At 35.0% G+C, this 19,202-nt stretch overlaps 2 protein-coding genes across 3 annotated transcripts in view; one reads left to right on the top strand and one right to left on the bottom strand.

The window, feature by feature from the left end:
- Positions 1 to 19,202, bottom strand: part of IFT74 (intraflagellar transport 74) — a 103,615-nt gene that overhangs the window by 64,602 nt on the left and 19,811 nt on the right. For both annotated transcript variants that reach the window (XM_069574152.1, XM_069574151.1), the window contains one exon: positions 17,794 to 17,855. In XM_069574152.1, coding sequence (XP_069430253.1) covers positions 17,794 to 17,855 — 62 coding nt within the window. The remainder of the gene's footprint in view (positions 1 to 17,793; positions 17,856 to 19,202) is intronic.
- Positions 614 to 14,699, top strand: LRRC19 (leucine rich repeat containing 19). Its single transcript, XM_069574153.1, has 5 exons — positions 614 to 735; positions 8,880 to 8,969; positions 9,947 to 10,460; positions 11,767 to 11,955; positions 12,460 to 14,699. Exons 2-5 carry the CDS (start codon positions 8,889 to 8,891, stop codon positions 12,786 to 12,788), a joined length of 1,113 nt encoding a protein of 370 aa, XP_069430254.1. The 5' UTR covers positions 614 to 735; positions 8,880 to 8,888; the 3' UTR covers positions 12,789 to 14,699.

The raw sequence follows: 19,202 nt of genomic DNA, 5'->3' as shown, positions 1-19,202 counted from the left end.
GATACTGAGTTAAATCTGTTAGAACTAACTCATTCTGAACCCCATGATTATTTATTACCAACAATGAATTTTAACTGTCTTTTTACCTGATATATCTACTACAATTAGATGGGAGTGAATGTTGTAAAGTATTCCATTTTGTAACAGGAGAAGTTACACAAGGAAGCACAAGGAAGGTAACTGATTCTTTGAGGGCCACATAATGGCCAAGGGGTGGGTCTTCTGATTCTTTGAGTAGTCTGCTCCTGTTATAACTTGGCAGTAAAACCACCAATGATGGTGTTATAAAATGAGTAAACAACAAAGGTGAAACCCACTGGAATACAAAACTTGGTGGGATCTTTTCAACTTGAGTCTTGCAAAATATAAAATACCTTTAGGACTAACATTTAAATCACTTTAGCAATGCACCTTTCAACATTACGTACTTTAACGCACAAGGTAAATTTGTTAATATTTAAATTTCTCAAGAGAAATTAAGAAACACAAAGATTAAACTAAAGCCACCTTACTTGTTATACTAAAAAAGTCATAGATGACTTTAAGAAATTATGCTTTGAGTCAATCTTTTGCTAAGGAAGTCTAGTTTGGTTTTTTTTTCCACCTGTTCAATGAGTACAAAGGTTAAGACAAAGTGAAATAAATCACATGACATACTTTTTTTTTTTTTAATGGTGTAGAAGAAAGACAGCAGATTCCTTACACACCAGTCTCAGAGAAAAGAAAAAAGGAAAGGTAAGATCCTATATATTTATAGGTTTGGTGATTCTTGCTGAATTTTTAAAAATCATATTTAAGCCTGTTAAGTCTATATAAAAATCTTTGTCTTTAATAAGTGATGAAAGAGCAGAAAATATAATTGTATTTTCACGACAGCTATCTTAGAAATACAAACTTGGACATGGCCAAAAAATCTTTTCCAAATAGAGTAATAACGTAAAGCAATGTAATTTGGGGGGAGGAAGATTTCATTTAGCCAATCAAATTTATAAGATCTTTTAATTTTGAAATATATTAATCACAGAGCAATCGGAAGTGACATTAACCTAAAAACAAATTTGTAAGATGAAAAAAGACTGGATAATAGGTGATAATTGTTAAAACTGAGTGATGACTCTTTTCCTGAGAGGTTTTTTTCCTTGAAATTTTCCATTATAAAACTTTTCAAATTTGGGGAAAAAAAAGAAAGTTAGTTCTATGAAATTACAAGAGAAAAGTTAACTGTGAGTTATTAATACCTTACTATAAATACATTGAATTCTGGTATAAATATCTAACATATTTAATGGAAAAACTGTATTACAGGATATACACTTTATTTAATCAAGCCAAAATAACAGCAGTATCTTTTTATTTCACAGTATATAATAGCCATATAAAGTACATGACCAAAAACTCAGAAATTCACACTTGAAACTGTGCTAAGAAGAACATTGTTTCTTTCTCAATATCTACCATTTCCTTTTGTGTAAGTCTCTTTTCCTGTAACACAGGGTATAGGCTATATAAAAGAACATTTAATCTTGTAAAACAATTCTTTAAAAACCTGATATTCCATTTGTTCTCTATTTTTTAATCACTAAACTCAAACCAAAATATCATTTCAAAATAAATTTCAAATTAAGAAAAAAATCTAAAGGGAGAAAAAGGCAATAATAACTGTTTCCTTTTAAATCAACTTTTTAAACAGGGTAAACTGACTCAAGAATAATTTCTGCTATCAGCTATTTATTTTACCAATTTGATTTCTTCAAGATAGCCACTATGTCTGTTTAAGGATTTGTTAGCAAATGTTTCTGTTTAAGGATTTGTCTGTGTAGTGTTGTCACAGTCAACATCAACTCCCTTTGTCAATCTTTTCCCTCCCAAAAGATGTACAAATACAAGAAAAGCCCCATGGCCCATGTGGCTCAATCAGTGCATTTCATAGCTTTAGACCTACTAATGCTTTAGATTTGTTGACTGTTTTCTTGAACAAAATCTACCTTAAGCTCTGAGTATGTGTCTTTTCTAACTCTAAAATTTATCAAATATAAATTTAAAAAGATTCCTTTTCTAACCCTTATGATTTTATCCACTTTAGCATGATAGTATAAAGTAGCTGATAAATATAATGAACACATGACAATCCTCGGTCTCCATTTCCACAGTCTCACAATCCTACCTGACCTCCATTACTTTTTCTAGCTGCTTCTATTTCACGTCAACCCTTTTCTTTATAGATTATCTGCTTCCTTTATTCATCCTTATCCTATTTATCTCTTAAAAAAAAAAAAGGAACTTCTCCCTTACTTACATGGGCATCCTACAAAAACATCAGTAAGAATTTCACTACACCATTGAGAAATACCAAAACAAACCATTGAGGAGGTTGTGCACTTACTCCGAGAGATCACTAAACATGGGTACTTACCTTTTATACATGATTCACGGATCCCCTTTTGTGGGCAGTGGTCTGGCATAAGTGATAGCTTGAAATCATTTCTGGCTCTAAAAGGGATGCTATTATGATCTACATTCAAATTGCAAAATCTAGGAGAACAGTGGCTTTCTCTTACAATTTTGATTTAGCCATGGAAAGAAAGAAATTGCAAAGGGAATAAACATAAACAGATCATCAAATTGAAGGCAATGAGGAAGTTAATAGACCAGTATTGACATAACAATAAATTCCTCATTGCTAATGTGGCAACACACTCTAGTAACTTGAAATGAATCTTGTTAACTGAGTAGTTTCTTACTCCCTGTTCTGAAGGAATAAACTGCCCTAAAAAATCATAAGCAACTAATTATAGTAAGTGCTATAAGAAGCCTCAAAAGACTAAATTTTTAAAAATCACTAAGGATGATAATAACATATTCATATCCTTTCAAACAGCTCATTTGCAGCCGTTTATTTTTAAAATTAATAGATAATTTTAAAATTAATTTTTATTGGAGTATAGTTGCTTTATATAGCAGCTTCTAACACTGATCTTAAGAAAACAGATAAAAACAAGAAACATTAAGGTCATGAATAAAATGACTAAATGGAAAGTATTTAGTGAGAAAAATTATTGAAATAAATGACAATTTCTAATTAGGGCATGTTGAATGTACCCACTAACATTGACTCCTGTTCAAAAACCTATTAAAATGAAAATAAAAGATAATATGAAGTACAAAACTTATAATGACAAAATGAATAGAAGAGGAAACAGCAATGAAATCTAGAAACTAGAAAGCTAAAAGTTAAGTAGAAACTGACCAGGAAACCAAAATTTTCTGAAGCCAGCAGTGGGGAAAGCTAAGAAGCTACATTTTTTATACTGCAGAACCCCTAGATGGCTCAGAGATAGGCAGCACCAGGTATTCTGGAAGTAGAAAAGGAGAGGCTGAAACAGCTGAAAGTCTTTCTCCCGGACACTGCCCAGTCAGGTAAAGTTCCCCTCCTACCTAAGCAGAAAAATGAGGTGTTTTTTTTACTCTGGGGAGAGTAAAACTAATGGAATCTGGGCACAAGTGACTGCAGGGATGTTATGTCAAAAGCAGGGAAAATAACATTAAATACTAATTACTGAGCTAAACCCAACTTTTTCACCACTCAGCTCTCAGAACACCAGCCAATTGGTGTCACCTTTTCAGGCAGTAGATCAGAAAAGTCATTTTGAGGAATCTAAGCAGCCCAAAAGGAACAATCTAAAGATAATGACATTAGGGATTCCCCAAGAATAAAAGCCTATTAAGGTCACTCTATAGTAAGGTCTACAGTTGGGTAAGAGCTGGTAATTCTCTGGAGGTCAAGCAGTTAGGACTCTTCCCTTCCACCCCAGGAGGCAAGGTGTTCAATTCCTGGTCAGGAGGCCAAAGAACCAAAATATAAAACAGGAGCAATACTGTAACAAATCCAATAAGACTTTAAAAATGGTCCACATCAAGAAAATATTTTTTAAAAAAAAAGAACCACACAAATCCAGTTTCCAATCAGTTTTTTCATTTCCCATTCATATGTGTAAGTCCTAAACCAAATATTAGGCAGAGGAACCAGAGATCAAATTGCCAACATCCACTAGATCATCGAAAAAGTAAGAGAGTTCCAGAAAAACCTCTATTTCTGCTTTACTGACTATGCCAAAGCCTTTGACTCTGTGGATCACAATAAACTGTGGAAAATTCTGAAAGAGATGGGAATACCAGACCACCTGACCTGCCTCTTGAGAAACCTATACGCAGGTCAGGAACCAACAGTCAGAACTGGACATGAAACAAAAGACTGGTTCCAAATAGGAAAAAGAGTACATCAAGGCTGTATATTGTCATCCTGCTTATTTAACTTATATGCAGAGTACATCATGAGAAACGCTGGGCTGGAGGAAGCACACGCTGCAATCAAGATTGCCAGGAGAAGTATCAATAACCTCAGATATACAGATGACACCACCCTTATGGCAGAAAGTGAAGAGGAACATAAAAAGCCTCTTGATGAAAGTGAAAGAGGAGAGTGAAAAAGTTGGCTTAAAGCTCAACATTCAGAAAATAAAGATCACGGCATCTGGTCCCATCACTTCATGGGAAATAGATGGGGAAACAGTGGAAACAGTGTCAGACTTTATTTCGGGGGGCTCCAAAATCACTGCAGATGGTGACTGCAGCCATGAAATTAAAAGACGCTTACTCGTTGGAAGGAAAGTTATGACCAACCTAGATAGCATATTCAAAAGCAGAGACATTACTTTGCCAACAAAGGTCCATCTAGTCAAGGCTATGGTTTTTCCAGTGGTCATGTATGGATGTGAAAGTTGGACTGTAAAGAAAGCTGAGCGCCAAAGTATTGATGTTTTTGAACTGTGGTGCTGGAGAAGACTCTTGAGAGTCCCTTGGACTGCAAGGAGATCCAACCAGTCCATTCTAAAGGAGATCAGTCCTGGGTGTTCTTTGGAAGTTCAGTTCAGTTCAGTTGCTCAGTTGTGTCCGACTCTTTGCGACCCCATGAATCACAGTACACCAGGCCTCTGGGTCTATCCCCATCTCCCAGAGTTCATGCAAACTCACGTCCATCAAGTCGGTGATGCTATCCAGCCATCTCATCCTCTGTCATCCCCTTCTTCTGCCCCCAGTCCCTCCCAGCATCAGAGTCTTTTCCAATGAGTCAACTCTTCACATGAGGTAGCCAAAGTACTGGAGCTTCAGCTTTAGCATCATTCCTTCCAAAGAACACCAAGGGCTGATCTCCTTCAGAATGGACTGGTTGGATCTCTTTGCAGTCCAAGGGACTCTCAAGAGTCTTCTCCAACACCACAGTTCAAAAGCATCAATTCTTCGGCACTCAGCTTAAAACAGTCCAACTTTCACATCCATACATGACCACAGGAAAAACCATAGCCTTGACTAGATGGACCTTTGTTGGCAAAGTAATGTCTCTGCTTTTCAATATGCTATCTAGGTTGGTCATAACTTTCCTTCCAACGAGTAAGCGTCTTTTAATTTCATGGCTGCAGTCACCATCTGCAGTGATTCTGGAGCCCCCCGAAATAAAGTCTGACACTGTTTCCACTGTTTCCCCATCTATTTCCCATGAAGTGATAGGACCAGATGCCATGATATTTATTTTCTGAATGTTGAGCTTTAAGCCAACTTTTCCACTCTCCTCTTTCACTTTCATCAAGAGGCTTTTTAGCTCCTCTTCACTTTCTGTCATAAGGGTGGTGTCATCTGCATATCTGAGGTTATTGATATTTCTCCTGGCAATCTTGATTCCAGCGTGTGCTTCCTCCAGCCCAGCATTTCTCATGTTGTACTCTGCATATAAGTTAAATAAGCAGGGTGACAATATACAGCCTTGACGTACTCTTTTTCCTACTTGGAACCAGTCTTTTGTTTCATGTCCAGTTCTGACTGTTGGTTCCTGACCTGCGTATAGGTTTCTCAAGAGGCACGTCAGGTGGTCTGGTATTCCCATCTCTTTCAGAATTTTCCACAGTTTATTGTGATCCACACAGTCAAAGGCTTTGGCATAGTCAAGGACTGATGCTAAAGCTGAAACTCCAGTACTTTGGCCACCTCATGCGAAAAGTTGACTCATTGGAAAAGACTCTGATGCTGGGAGGGACTGGGGGCAGGAGGAGAAGGGGACAACAGAGGATGAGATGGCTGGATGGGATCACCTACTCGATGGACAAGAGTTTGGGTGAACTCCGGGAGTTGGCGATGGACAGGGAGGCCTGGTGTGCTGCAATTCATGGTGTCGCAAAGAGTCGGACATGTCTCAGTGACTGAACTGAAACCAAATATTAACAGATATGGGAAGTTTAAAAGAAATCCTCTAATATAAAGGATACTTATTAAAAGAAATTGGAAAAACATGACCTGAAGACACAGAGGCTTTTCAAGGGAAAAAAAAACAAGAGATACAAGAAAATATATACATAGGACAGTATACTAGAAAAGAAATTTTCAGAGAATTAAAAATAGCTCTGAGAATTAAGAGGATAACAGGAAAAAGAAAACTTTAATAGAAGAGTTTGAAGATAAAGTTCCAGAAAGCAGAGCAAAAACACACAGAGATGAAGTGCAGATGAATAAATATAAAAGATTAGAAAATCATACAAGGAGAGCCAATTCCTTTTAGAATTAAAGGAGTTCTAGAGAGGGAGGTAAAATTTTTTTTAATGGGAAGAAAATTATCAATATCATCAATAGCTAAGTAGCTGCTAAGTCACTTCAGTCGTGTCCGACTCTGTGTGACCCCATAAACGGCAGCCCACCAGGCTCCCCCGTCTCTGGGATTCTCCAGGCAAGAACACTGGAGTGGGTTGCCATTTCCTTCTCCAATGCATGAAAGTGAAAAGTGGAAGGGAAGTCGCTGAGTCGTGTCCAACTCTTCGCGACCCCATGGACTGTAGCCCACCAGGCTCCTCCATCCATGGGATTCTCTAGGAATAGGCTTTCACCAAACAGACTCTCACAAAGGATCATGAAATTTCAGAATAGCCACATTAAGGCTATATTGTACAGCATAGAGAATACAGCCAATATTTTAATAATAATTATTAGTGCAGTATAGTCTTTAAAAATTCTGAATCACTATACAGTATACCTCTAACTTCTATAATACTGTTCAGCAACATACTTCAGAAGAAAAGCTTTGGGGTTAAGAAGTGGCAAGTTACGTAAAAGATAAAGAATTAGAATGGCATAGCATCTCATTTCTTAACAGTAAGACAGTCATGGTTGGTTGAATCCACAGAAATAAAACCTGTGAACACAAAATCAGGCCCTTTGTAATGTATATTCATTACATTACACCATTTTATATAAGGAACTTGAACATCTACAGATTTGGTACCTGCAGGGGTTTCTAGAAACCAATCCCCTGCAGATACCAAGGGATGAATGTACTAGCAATCCAAAGACAATGGGGCAATGCCGTCAACCATTTGAGGGAAAATAATTTCCTACTTAGAATTCTAAGAATTCTAAGAAATTCTACTTAAAATTTCTAGCCAAAACATCTTTCAAGGTCTAAAAAGTATTTCCTCCTAAGGACCTTTTCAGGAAACTACTGCAGGAAACTCCATGGAAAAAAGGCAGTAATCCAAGACAAGGCATTCTAGAAAACAAGAATCCAGTAACGAGGGCAAAAGAGAATCTCTACAATGAGGATAGAAGGAGAGTGGAGGTCAACAACTCCATAGAGGGCCTGCTGCTGCTGTTGCTGCTAAGTTGCTTCAGTCGTGTCCGACTCTGTGCGACCCCATAGACAGCAGCACGCGAGGCTCCTCTGTCTCTGGGATTCTCCAGGCAAGAACACTGAAGTAGGCTGCCATTTCCTTCTCCAATGCATGAAAGTGAAAAGTGAAAGTGAAGTCACTGAGTTGTGTCCAACTCTCAGCAACCCCATGGACTGCAGTCTATCAGGTTCCTCCATCCGTGGGATTTTACAGGCAACAGTACTGGAGTGGGGTGTCATTGCCTTCTCTGCCATAGAGGGCCTAGTGATCAGCTTATCCATATCAGAGCATGGCAGCAGGGTCTAGGAGAGACTTTTTCAAGCAAATGAAATAGATTAAAATATCTAATATACATAAACTATTGAGAGATTTGCTAAGAGTGTTTGTGTATAAATTAATGTGTGAAAAAACCCTAAGCACAGGAAAAGAAAACAAACACAATTAACTAGAGAAAAAAGTATGCAGGAACAGAATAATAACCCTGTTAACATGGCTCAGTCTTTGACAGTTTTATACATTCTTGAAGTATAAACTGAGTTATATAAACTGCTGCTGCTGCTGCTAAGTAGCTTCAGTCGTCTAACAAAAATTACAATTGACTGTTTGGAAAGTGAAGAGACACTAGATATATATTTGATGCACTGAAGATAAGGAAAGTGAAAAGACAGTAGATATATATTTGATGCACTTAAGATGAAGGTTGTGAGCTATTGGAAAGCAAGCTGAGGACTCTCATCTTCCAAAATGTAAAGTCCAAGGATAATATCAGTAGATAATGCCTAAAGTCGAAAAGTCAAGAAGTAGCAATATGAGTATATACTTAAAGATGTATTAATATATACATACATAAGTATATATATCCTTTAGACTTTCTTTTGTGCATATATATAAATTTTAAAATGCCCAGCCACTTCAATTGTTTTAAAGTTCCTTTCACTAGATCCAGGAGCTAAAAAGATATCCTGAAAATTACTGTCTTTCATACTCCGCAGGAGCATTTCAGTTTCTAAGATCAGAGTGTAGGGAGGGTGAAGGGATCTTTACTTGTTTCCTTTTTTACATATTTTAAGAAAAAATAGACTTAAAATGAGTAAAAAGGAAATCAAAATGTCCTCAAAAGACTGATGTTCTTGTCTCCTAACAAGATGTAAATACTCTCTTTTCTATCAGGTTAGCAGTATGAAAACCATGAGCATTACAATCTTATTTTGGCTGCTCTCCATGTTATTATTATCAGACGAAAGCCAGACTTCTAAAACAGTAAGTTTTTACAACCAAAGCAGTGAAAATATTTTCAATGGTACACTTTGGGTAAATTTAAATAGTAAAATATTACAGGCAATATAAGCAAAAAAAATCAAACTATCAAAATGAACTCTTTAGTTAGTAGGGTATATTCAAAACATGTGATCTCTCAGCCAGATTCTAAGTGGACAAAAGCAGTCTTCATTTTATAAAAAATTAAGTTCTTTAAAAGCAAGAAATACATAAAATTTCACTATAAGATCAGAGATTAGTTAAGACATAAAAACACTTTAAAACGTAGAAAACTTTTAAAAAAAACACGTAATTATGAGGGAAATTGTTGTTGTTACATTATTATTATTACTATCAGGGGACATTTCAACTACAAAAACAGTTGAAACAAGAACTATTTCTTTGGATCTATATCCACATAGGTGACGCACTTCTTGTCGGCAGACTTTAACACATGGCACAATTTCTATTACAAGATATTTTCCTTTAAAACACCAAAGTTTGAGCTGTTAACCCTATAGAGTTATATGCGGAATGTTGTTTTTTAATTATTTAATAATCTTAGATGTAATGTTGGTAGCTCTACTGATTTTTAAAAATTACATATTTTTACATTATTTTCTCATCATAAACAATAAACTTGCATACTAAAATACTAAGGAAATTAATGGAATGATTTACCATTTATTTCCACATACATAAATGGTAATATATCAATATTCTTTCAATAATAATTATTTACTAACTGTTGGAAGATACTCGCATGACATCAGAATTTCCTTAATTTTCAACACTCTATCCCAATTTTCAAAAGGAGTATTTTCTTTACCTTTTTACATATTTTAACATCAAAAGATTAGATAGTAAACTTTTTTCCTAAAAGCATTTCCTTCCAATGTCTAATTGCCTAGATATGAAAATTTGGGAAATTTTGTCAATATTTTTCCTTATTAATGCATTTCTAATTTTCTCTTTTTTAGGAAGTCAAATGTAATTTGACTGCAAAGAATTATTCTTTGATTCCAGCAAATATCAGTAAAAATGTTACTATACTTGACCTCAGTTATAATCAAATTACTCTAAATATTACAGACACAAGAGTTCTACAGACATATTTTTTACTCAATGAGCTCTATTTGATTGAGAACAAAGTCACTATCCTACTTAATAATAGTTTCAGTAGCCTGTCCAATCTAGAAATTTTAAATATCTGTAGAAATTCCATCCACACAATTCAACAGGGTACCTTTACAGGATTACATAAACTGAAAAAGTTATATCTCTGCCAAAATAAAATAGTTCAACTGAATCCTGATACATTTTTGCCTCTTAAAAACCTGATACTATTGAATTTGCATGGCAATTTGATAAGCTATTTTGATGTACCACAACTGTTTTATCTGGAATTCATAATTTTATATGGAAATCCATGGAACTGCTCCTGTAGTCTACTGAATTTGCAAAACTGGTTGAAGACATCGAATGTTACACTAGGTAAGCATTTATAATTTAAATTAGTCAAAACCAAAATGATTGATTTTGTCTTGTTCTACCCTAGAAGTGTCTCTCATTTCATGTCTTAAAGCAAAGGAAACTATTCCTGTTTAAAGGAAACTAGTCCTGTTTAATGGAAACAGGAGAAACACTGAAAAGCAACTGCTGAATACAAGCTCTCCCCCTGCCTCTCCAGAAAAAAAGAAATAAGAGAAGAAGCTTGAATGTTCTACATGTGTAAGATGAAACTGTCACTCTGTATACTGTTTGCAGTTTCAACACATAAGACTAATTTTCTTTTACTATTTTTTTAACATTTATTTTTAATTGGAGGATAATTGCTTTACAATATTGTGTTGGCTTCTGCCATACAACAAGGTGAATCATCCACAAATACACATATGTCCCCTCCCTCCTGAACCTCCCCCTACCCCCCATTCCATCCCACCCCTCTATGTTGTCACAGAGCACCAGGTTGAGCTCCCCGCACCAATACAGCAGCTTCCCACTGGCTATCTATTTTACACACGGTGGTGTATATATGTCAATGCCACTCTCTCGATTTGTCCCACACTCTCCTTCCCCTGCTATTTATCTAAAGTCTGTTCTCTGTGTCTACGTCTCTATTTCTACCCTGAAAATACCATTTTTCTACACTTTGTACATATGCGTTAATGTGCGAAATTTGTTTTCCTCTTTCCAACTTACTTCACGCTGTATAATAAGCTCTAGGTTCATCCACCTCACTAGAACTGACTCAAATGCATTCCTTTTTATGGCTGAGTAATATTCCATTATATATATATATATATATATATATATATATATATATATATATATATATATATATATGTACCACAATTTCTTTATCCATTCATCTGCCAATGGACATCTAGGTTGTTTCCATGTCCTAACTATTGTAATTTTTAAAAGTACTTCCTTTCTAAGGATATCCTGTCAGAGTGTAGGTGGAAGTAGGTACCCTACTTTCTAAACTATTTACCGTGTTCCAGATGCTCACCACAATCTAAATCATAACATCTTTACTAACACAGACAAACTGAACAATACACAAGAACTGCATTTAAACCGTATCTATAAAGTAACTTAATAAACAGAAATAGGCATCTTTCTTCATTTTGTTGCTAGACAAATACAATTATCTTCTTTCTTATACCTTTAATGACAGATAGACATGTCAAAAAAGTTCCAGATAAAAAATTATAAGATGTTGTTAACCATAATAATTTATTAACCATAATAATCTTATTTTCCATAATAAATCTTATTTTTTCTATTCTACTAGAAAATGAGAACATCACCATGTGTAGCTATCCAGATATCCTCAAGTGCTACAATATCAAAACAGTACCTTACAAGGCTGAATGCTACTCAAAATTTCCTTCATTTATAACTGAAGACCTTCACATTCCTTTTCAGTCCATTAGCAATTCAACATTTAATAACTCTTTGAACAACTTGACAAGAAATTCAGGTAATTTGTTTTGAATATTAATATTGCTGAGGATAGCATACTAAATAAACTGAGATAGTTCTCATTCTTCTGCATTTTAAATTTCTTGAAACAGTGTAAAAGAACAATTCGTCCACTTAAGAAATGATTAACAAAATATTGGGTTTCTTAAGTAGGCTCAGTTATCAGTCAAATGCCACTATACAAATTATTTAACTTTTCTGAGCCTTGGTATTAACTAGTTAAGTCACAATACTTAACAGGTATAAATCAATAATGTTTCTGAGTGAATGGATAAACAATGCAAAGATAGGTAGTTATTTTGAAAAAAGGTATTCTTGTACCACAATATGAACTATCTTTATTTACTGCAGTTTTAGTAACTTTTGCTTAGAGAAGATTATGGATATTTATTTCTAATACCAATATTGGGGAGTTATTAGGACATGTAATTATGATTATTTTATTTTTGTCAATTTAACAAAATTCCTCTCCCACCCTTTCTTTCTCGTTATTCCATTTAAGAACATGAATCTCATGGAAAAAGCTGGGCTTTTCTTGTCGGTGTTGTCGTCACTGTAGTGATGACTTCACTACTCATTTCAATTGCTATCAAATGTCCAGTATGGTATAATTTTCTGCTTAGTTACAATCATCATCGTCTGGAAGAGCATGAAGCAGAAACCTATGAAGATGGTTTTACTGGAAATCCAAGTTCTCCTTCACAGATACCAGACACAAACTCTGAAGAAACTACAGTAATATTTGAACAACTACATTCATTTGTGGTATATGATGATGGGTTTATTGAAGACAAATATATAGATACTCACGAATTATGTGAAGAAAATTAATTTCTTTCAATATTTGATTTTTAAAAAAATGTTACCAGCTCACTCACATTTTAGGCATGGAAATTTTGATCAATGATATACTGAACTATAGGCCAGCAGACCATCATATTAATTGCAACACATAAATATCATAAAATTACACTCTTCTCATTAGCTTTGTGCAAGCAGGTCCAAATATAGTAACTGCCACTCCTTGATACCTAACAGTTAAAATACTAGCATTACTTATTCTCAGCAGTATATATGAGACCCAAAATAACAGTAGGAAAAAAATCTACATTATTCTTTAATTAAAGGGAACAGATTCTCATATTAGCCAGATATTTGATGTAACACCTATTAAAGTTTTACTGATTGGAATCAGTAAAGAAATAAAAATTTTGGAATTTTATCATGAGTTGAAGTGAAGAACAGAGATAGTTTAAACTGACAAAACACTAAGATTGATTTTATGCCCATAGAATGAATTCATGAAATTGGAAAATGCTTTTTAAATCTTTTTAAATGCTTCCTGAATTGGCACATCAAATTTCTGAAAATTTAGCAGCAATTTAAAGCATAGGCACAACATCAGCCACAATCTCTCAATTTCAGTTATGAAGAAAGACTGTCATCAAAATAAATGATTGTCGCAACTGAATAATATAGCAACTTCCAAAGTGGAAATTATCTATGCATCTTGTTCTAAAAAATACCTATTCTGACCCTTTGGGGGACACTTGTATTCAAATGATTCTGTTCTGGAGCTAAGGAATCTTCAGTTAGCCTATGGTTAGTTCTTTGGGATGCTGTAGGCAGAGCAATGTTTCCAAACTTGTTTTCTAGAACATTAACTTCCAGAGAGACATTCAGTACTTACTGGATGGAGGATTAAAAGGTACATGATCAAACTGAAAGTCGCTCAGTTGTGTCCAACCCTTTGCAACCCATGGACTATGCTGTCCAAGGAATTCTCCAGGCCAGAATACTGGACTAGGTAGCCTTTCCTTCTCCAGAGGATCTTCCCAACCCAGGGATTGATCCCAGGTCTCCTGCATTGCAGGTGGAAACTACTATAGAATTATGAGAAAATACTGGGTTTAAACAAAGTCAAACAAGCTTCTTTACTACAGGACTTATAGTAAAGAAGGACTTTGCTACCCAAGACTTTACTAAGCTAACCTGCCTTCTGCTCTTCAAGAGCATAATATTAAGAATTTGCCAAATTTCTTGACAACAAAACCTTTTCTTTGATGCATGGCTACTAACAGATCATAGCACAATAATGGTCCAAAGAACACTGGCTTTGAAACTATTACAAGAAAAGTCTAAAGTGAATTATTTGCTAATTCTTTATCATCAATTGGCTACAATCATAATTTTAACAAGTTAATGTAAATAGTGGCACTAAAAACTGTTAAAAACCATCATTTTACTTTTCATATGTGGAGTAATTTAGTATACAGTATTTATCTATGTATATTAGAAAAAATTTTCTAAAACACAAATATATTTACAGATTAAATAATATGGTGTTTTAGATTTTCTTCAGTATACAAGGAAGAGAACAGCATCCAGTGGTGTAGATGGAGCAGGGTTGGATAAAAGTTGATGGAGATGGGTGCTTAGGAGTATAATATGTTATTTTATTTTTGTGTATGTTCAAATTTCTCTATAATGTAAAGTTTCTAAAATGTGTATAACTGATAGTTCCTTAGAAAAAAGAGACTAAAAATAATGTAGATGTACATTATTTTCTAACAATGGTAATTTTAAGGTTATATAAATAGTAAATTCAGTTCAAATGTGTACTAAGGAAAATAAAAATTGTTTAGGATGATATACTCTGTGAAATAAAATAACTGAATCATTTGTAATGCATATTTGCTTGTATTTATAGGAACATGTTTTCAATAAAGGATATAAATGCTTTATGTGTAGTATTTCCTAATAGATAATATAAATTATATGTTACAATTTTAAATCTCAATTATAAGCGTGAGATAACTATATAAACATAAGGCATCTTTTTCTACATAACCTATCATTTTACCAAATATCATTTCCTAATTTAAGAGGCAAATGTTCATATTTTATAAATATAGTAAAAATGAAATAGAACTATGAAAAATATCAAAGACTACATCAAATCTCTTATATTCAAAAGACTCATAGTTAAATATTGGGTATTCAATAGATAACTGATTAAACAAAGAAAAATAAATGGGTTTAAAATTATAATTATGTATATTTTTAAGGGATAACTGATTTTGGCTAATACCAAACTAAAAAAGTATAGACATTAAAAATGGAAGAAAATCATTAGTTCAAGTAGGTGTGTGAAAATGAATTAAAGCCAGATACCACAGTAACATGTTGAGTCTATATACTATAGCCACTTTATTATAAGTAGGTGTTCCATAATAAGACATATGGTCCCATGCCACAGTAAATGGTGGTACTAAAAGAGAAGAGAAAGAAAACATAGGTTTTTTTATACCTGTTTTCTCAAAGTATGGCATTTCCTGCTCCCTTCAAATGTATAGGATAACATAAGGTAAATTCTTGTCTTATTAAGATGTTGGCCATCTGATTGAACACATGAAATAAATCTATCCTCCTGGTACATATAAAAATAAACTTTATAAAAATAATTTGTCTTTAATTTAAAATTCCTCTTAAAGGGTCAGGGGACCCTATCTCACTCAGCCTTAGTTACAATAGATATTAAGTTTTGAAACTGCTAACATTTTCAGGACAAAGTACCATATTTTAAGAACATTTTTCTTAATCAATGAACCAAACAGACATAGAAACCTACATTATCATTAAATTTATAATCTGTGAGTTATCTTTTTGGATAAAATATCTATAAAACACACACATATAACATTTACAGATCTAACCGGTGCATTATATAGGTTTGTAGATAAATGCAAAAATAAATGAGGACAAAATGGTCTAATGCTCTCTTGGAGTTGAAGCTTCAATACTTTGGCCACCTGACGTGAAGACCTGACTCACTGAAAAAGACCCTGATGCTCGGAAAGATTGAAGGCAGGAGGGGAAGGAGACGACAGAGGATAAGACGGTTGGATGGCATCACCGACTCGATGGACATGAGTTTGAGCAAGCTCCGGGAGTTGGTGATAGACAAGGGAGGCCTGGTGTGCGGCAGTCCATGGGGTTGCAAAGAGTCGGACATGACTGAGTGAAGGAACTAAACTGAAATGTTCTAAACTATATAAGGTCCTCAATGAGTTATAGTTTATTATATTTTATTTTTTAGACACCTAAGAAAGTATTTTATATGAATATTTGTTAATTGGTCTAAAACCAGAGCAACAAAACGGAAGCTTTCAAGTATGTGTCTGGTTACCACGAATATGGGATTTTCTTTGCAAAAGGGAAGAGATTTCCAGTATATTTGTAATTTAAGATAGTACTTTATAGGAGCATCAAATGATAGACAGGGGAAGAGATTTCTTTGTTTTTAATGAAAAGAAAATTACCTTCCTTTACCTTTCAAATAATTCATCCTTATATTTTAACATCTTATTTTTCATCAAGTTTTTACTGTACATGTGGAGGTAATATGACAGTATTTTTGATGTTATAGAATTTTGGTTATTTGGGTTAATTATTATCCCTGCTCTCAAGGAAATTAATATTGTTAAGTTTATGGAACAAAATGTGTACAGTGTTTGTACAAAATAGCTCATCTTCTGTTTGCACTGCTTTAAACAATAATTAAAGTCAAAAAGTCAATAAAGAATAATTACGTTAACTACTGATAATGTCTGAATATTTGTGTCCCTCCAAGATTCATATGTTGAACCAAAGGTAATGGTGTAAAGGTTGGGAGGTGATTAGGTCATGAGGGTAGAGTCCTCATGAATGGGATTAGTAAGTGCCCCTTATAAGAGATCCCAAAGAGCTTCCTAGCTCTGTCTACCATGTGATGATATCACAAGAAGGTATGAACCAGAAAGAGGGCCTTCACCGTAACAGGACTATACTGCTGCCTTGATCTTGGACATCCCAGCCTTCAGAACCCTGAGCAACACATTCCTGTTGTTTATAAGTTACCAAGTCTATGATACTTTGTTACAGTGGCCCAAATGGACTAAGGTCTCTATATTACGTCCACTTATCTTTGTAGGCATTACTGTCACTGCCACACTTACCTTATCATCAAAGTCAAAGTTACTTGGGAGCTTCCCAGGTGGCTCAGTAGTAAAGAATCTGCCTGCCAATGCAGGAGACCTGGGTTCAATCCCTGATTTGCGAAGATCCCACATGCCACAGAGCAAATAAGCCCATGCACCACAACTACTGAGCCTGTGCTCTAGAACCCAAAGCTACAATTACTGAGCCCAAGTGCCACAACGACTGAAGCCGGCATGCCATAGAGCCTATGTTCCCCAATAAGAGAAGCCACCACATGAGAAGCAACTAGAGAGCAGCCCCCGTTTGCTGCAACTGGACAAAAGTTCACACAGCAACAATGACTCAGTACAGCCAAAAATAAATAAAATTATTGAAAAAAACAGATTTAAAAATAACAGTTACCTGGTATTTGGTCTTTAACCAGGTTATATATATAAAGATGCACATACAACCTACATCTATAAAGTAGATTACTAACATAACAACTAATTATCAATTAGTAAGTGAATAATAAAATAATATAAATAGCCCATAGAATAATAAAGTGCATTTCATTAGATCGGGGCTTAAATCTCATAATTTGAATTAGTTAAGAAGTTCAAGTTAAAATTGCAAATGGCAGAGATGTTCTTATCCACCTTAGAGTTAAAACTCAGAGAGGCAGAAAATTTATCTAAATGAAGACAACAGATACATTAACAATGCAGTCTGCATTGCAAACATTCAACTTTTTAAAATTAGAAAATGCAACAGGGAAAAACAATGAACAAAACTAAAGAAATAAATGATTCAGAAGTTAAACTACCTATACAGGTCACTTATAAATCTGTTTGATTTCTAAATGGATTGTACTCACGCTTGTCTTTCGGTGAATATAATATCCATACTTTGTGTTTCTCGATCATTTTGAGCTTTAAGCTGAAAAAAGAGTTAACTGAAAAGTTAGTGATAAAAAAGTACCATTAAGCCAAACTATCTCTTTAAAGCTCATTCTGATTATGAATCAGTAAGAGATTATAAAAATAATCCTAATGCCACAGGCAGAGTTTTAAAAAATGCATATACTTTACTCAACAAACCACTACCAACACCAAATACAAAGAAACACTCTTTCACAGGCATTATAATCTCACACCAAAAATATTCATTGTTTACTGACCTGTTAAGTAATCTAATGTAAACTTTACTTATGCAAACAGAATTTCAAGATATCATTAAGTGTCCAATAGTGGATTAGTAATATGTCAAATCTAGACCCAACGCAAGTTTTCTTAAATCATTTAGGATTTTACCTGAGTACTCCTATTTGACTCAACCTGTACATAGTCAGTCTAGACTTTGGACCTAAAGCGTCTGTCTACAATGCAGGAGACCTGGGTTCAAGCCCTGGGTTGGGAAGATCCCCTGGAGAAGGAAATGGCAATCCCATTGCCTGGAAAATCCCATGGACAGAGGAGCCTGGTAGGCTACAGTCTATGAGGTGGCAAACAGTCAGACACGACTGAGCGACTTCACTTTCACTTTCTTTCTCATAATGAAAAGAACACAACGTTTTCACTTTTTATATTTGGCATTAAAAACACAGTTTTTAAATTGAGAATTCTCCTGTGTTTTAAAGTTAAGAAGTTAAGAACTTCACTACATTATTATTGCTTTTGTGCTTATTCGCTCAGTTGTGTCCAACTCTGCGATCCCATGGACTGTAGCTCACCAGGCTACTCTGTCCATGGGGACTCGCCAGGGAAGAATACTGGAGTGGATTGCCATGCCCTCCTCCAGGGGATCTTCCCAACCCAGGGATCAAACCCAGGTCTCCCACATCGCCAGCGTGTTCTTTACCAGCTGAGCTACCAGGGAAGCCCCAAAATTTAGAAGAGTCATTTTATAAATCCTATGCTTTTATAGTCTTTGTATAGATAAATAATAAACTATATAAATTTTATTTATTTTCTTCCAAATATTTATAATCAATTAAGCTGCTGCTGCTAAGTCACTTCAGTCGTGTCCGACTTTGTGCGACCCCATAGACGGCAGCCCACCAGGCTCCCCTATCCCTGGGATTCTCCAGGCAAGAACACTGGAGTGGGTTGCCATTTCCTTCTCCAATGCATGAAAGTGAAAAGTGAAAGTGAGGTTGCTCAGTCGTGTCCAACTCTTAGCGACCCCATGGACTGCAGCCTACCAGGCTCCTCCGCCCATGGGATTTTCTAGGCAAGAGTACTGGAGTTGGTTGCTATTGCCTTCTCCGATCAATTAAGCTAGCTA

Source organism: Ovis canadensis, chromosome 2 (assembly GCF_042477335.2).
Source record: "Ovis canadensis isolate MfBH-ARS-UI-01 breed Bighorn chromosome 2, ARS-UI_OviCan_v2, whole genome shotgun sequence".
Lineage (NCBI taxonomy): Eukaryota > Metazoa > Chordata > Mammalia > Artiodactyla > Bovidae > Ovis > Ovis canadensis.
This window is presented reverse-complemented; position numbering and strand designations above follow the sequence as displayed.

Bases quoted from the DNA above. Each gene is read 5' to 3' on its own strand.
- LRRC19 (XM_069574153.1), top strand. From the start codon at position 8,889: ATGAAAACCATGAGCATTACAATCTTATTTTGGCTGCTCTCCATGTTA. The intron at 8,970-9,946 runs GTAAGTTTTTAC...TCTCTTTTTTAG, and splicing joins AAAGCCAGACTTCTAAAACA to GAAGTCAAATGTAATTTGAC. The intron at 11,956-12,459 runs GTAATTTGTTTT...ATTCCATTTAAG, and splicing joins CAACTTGACAAGAAATTCAG to AACATGAATCTCATGGAAAA.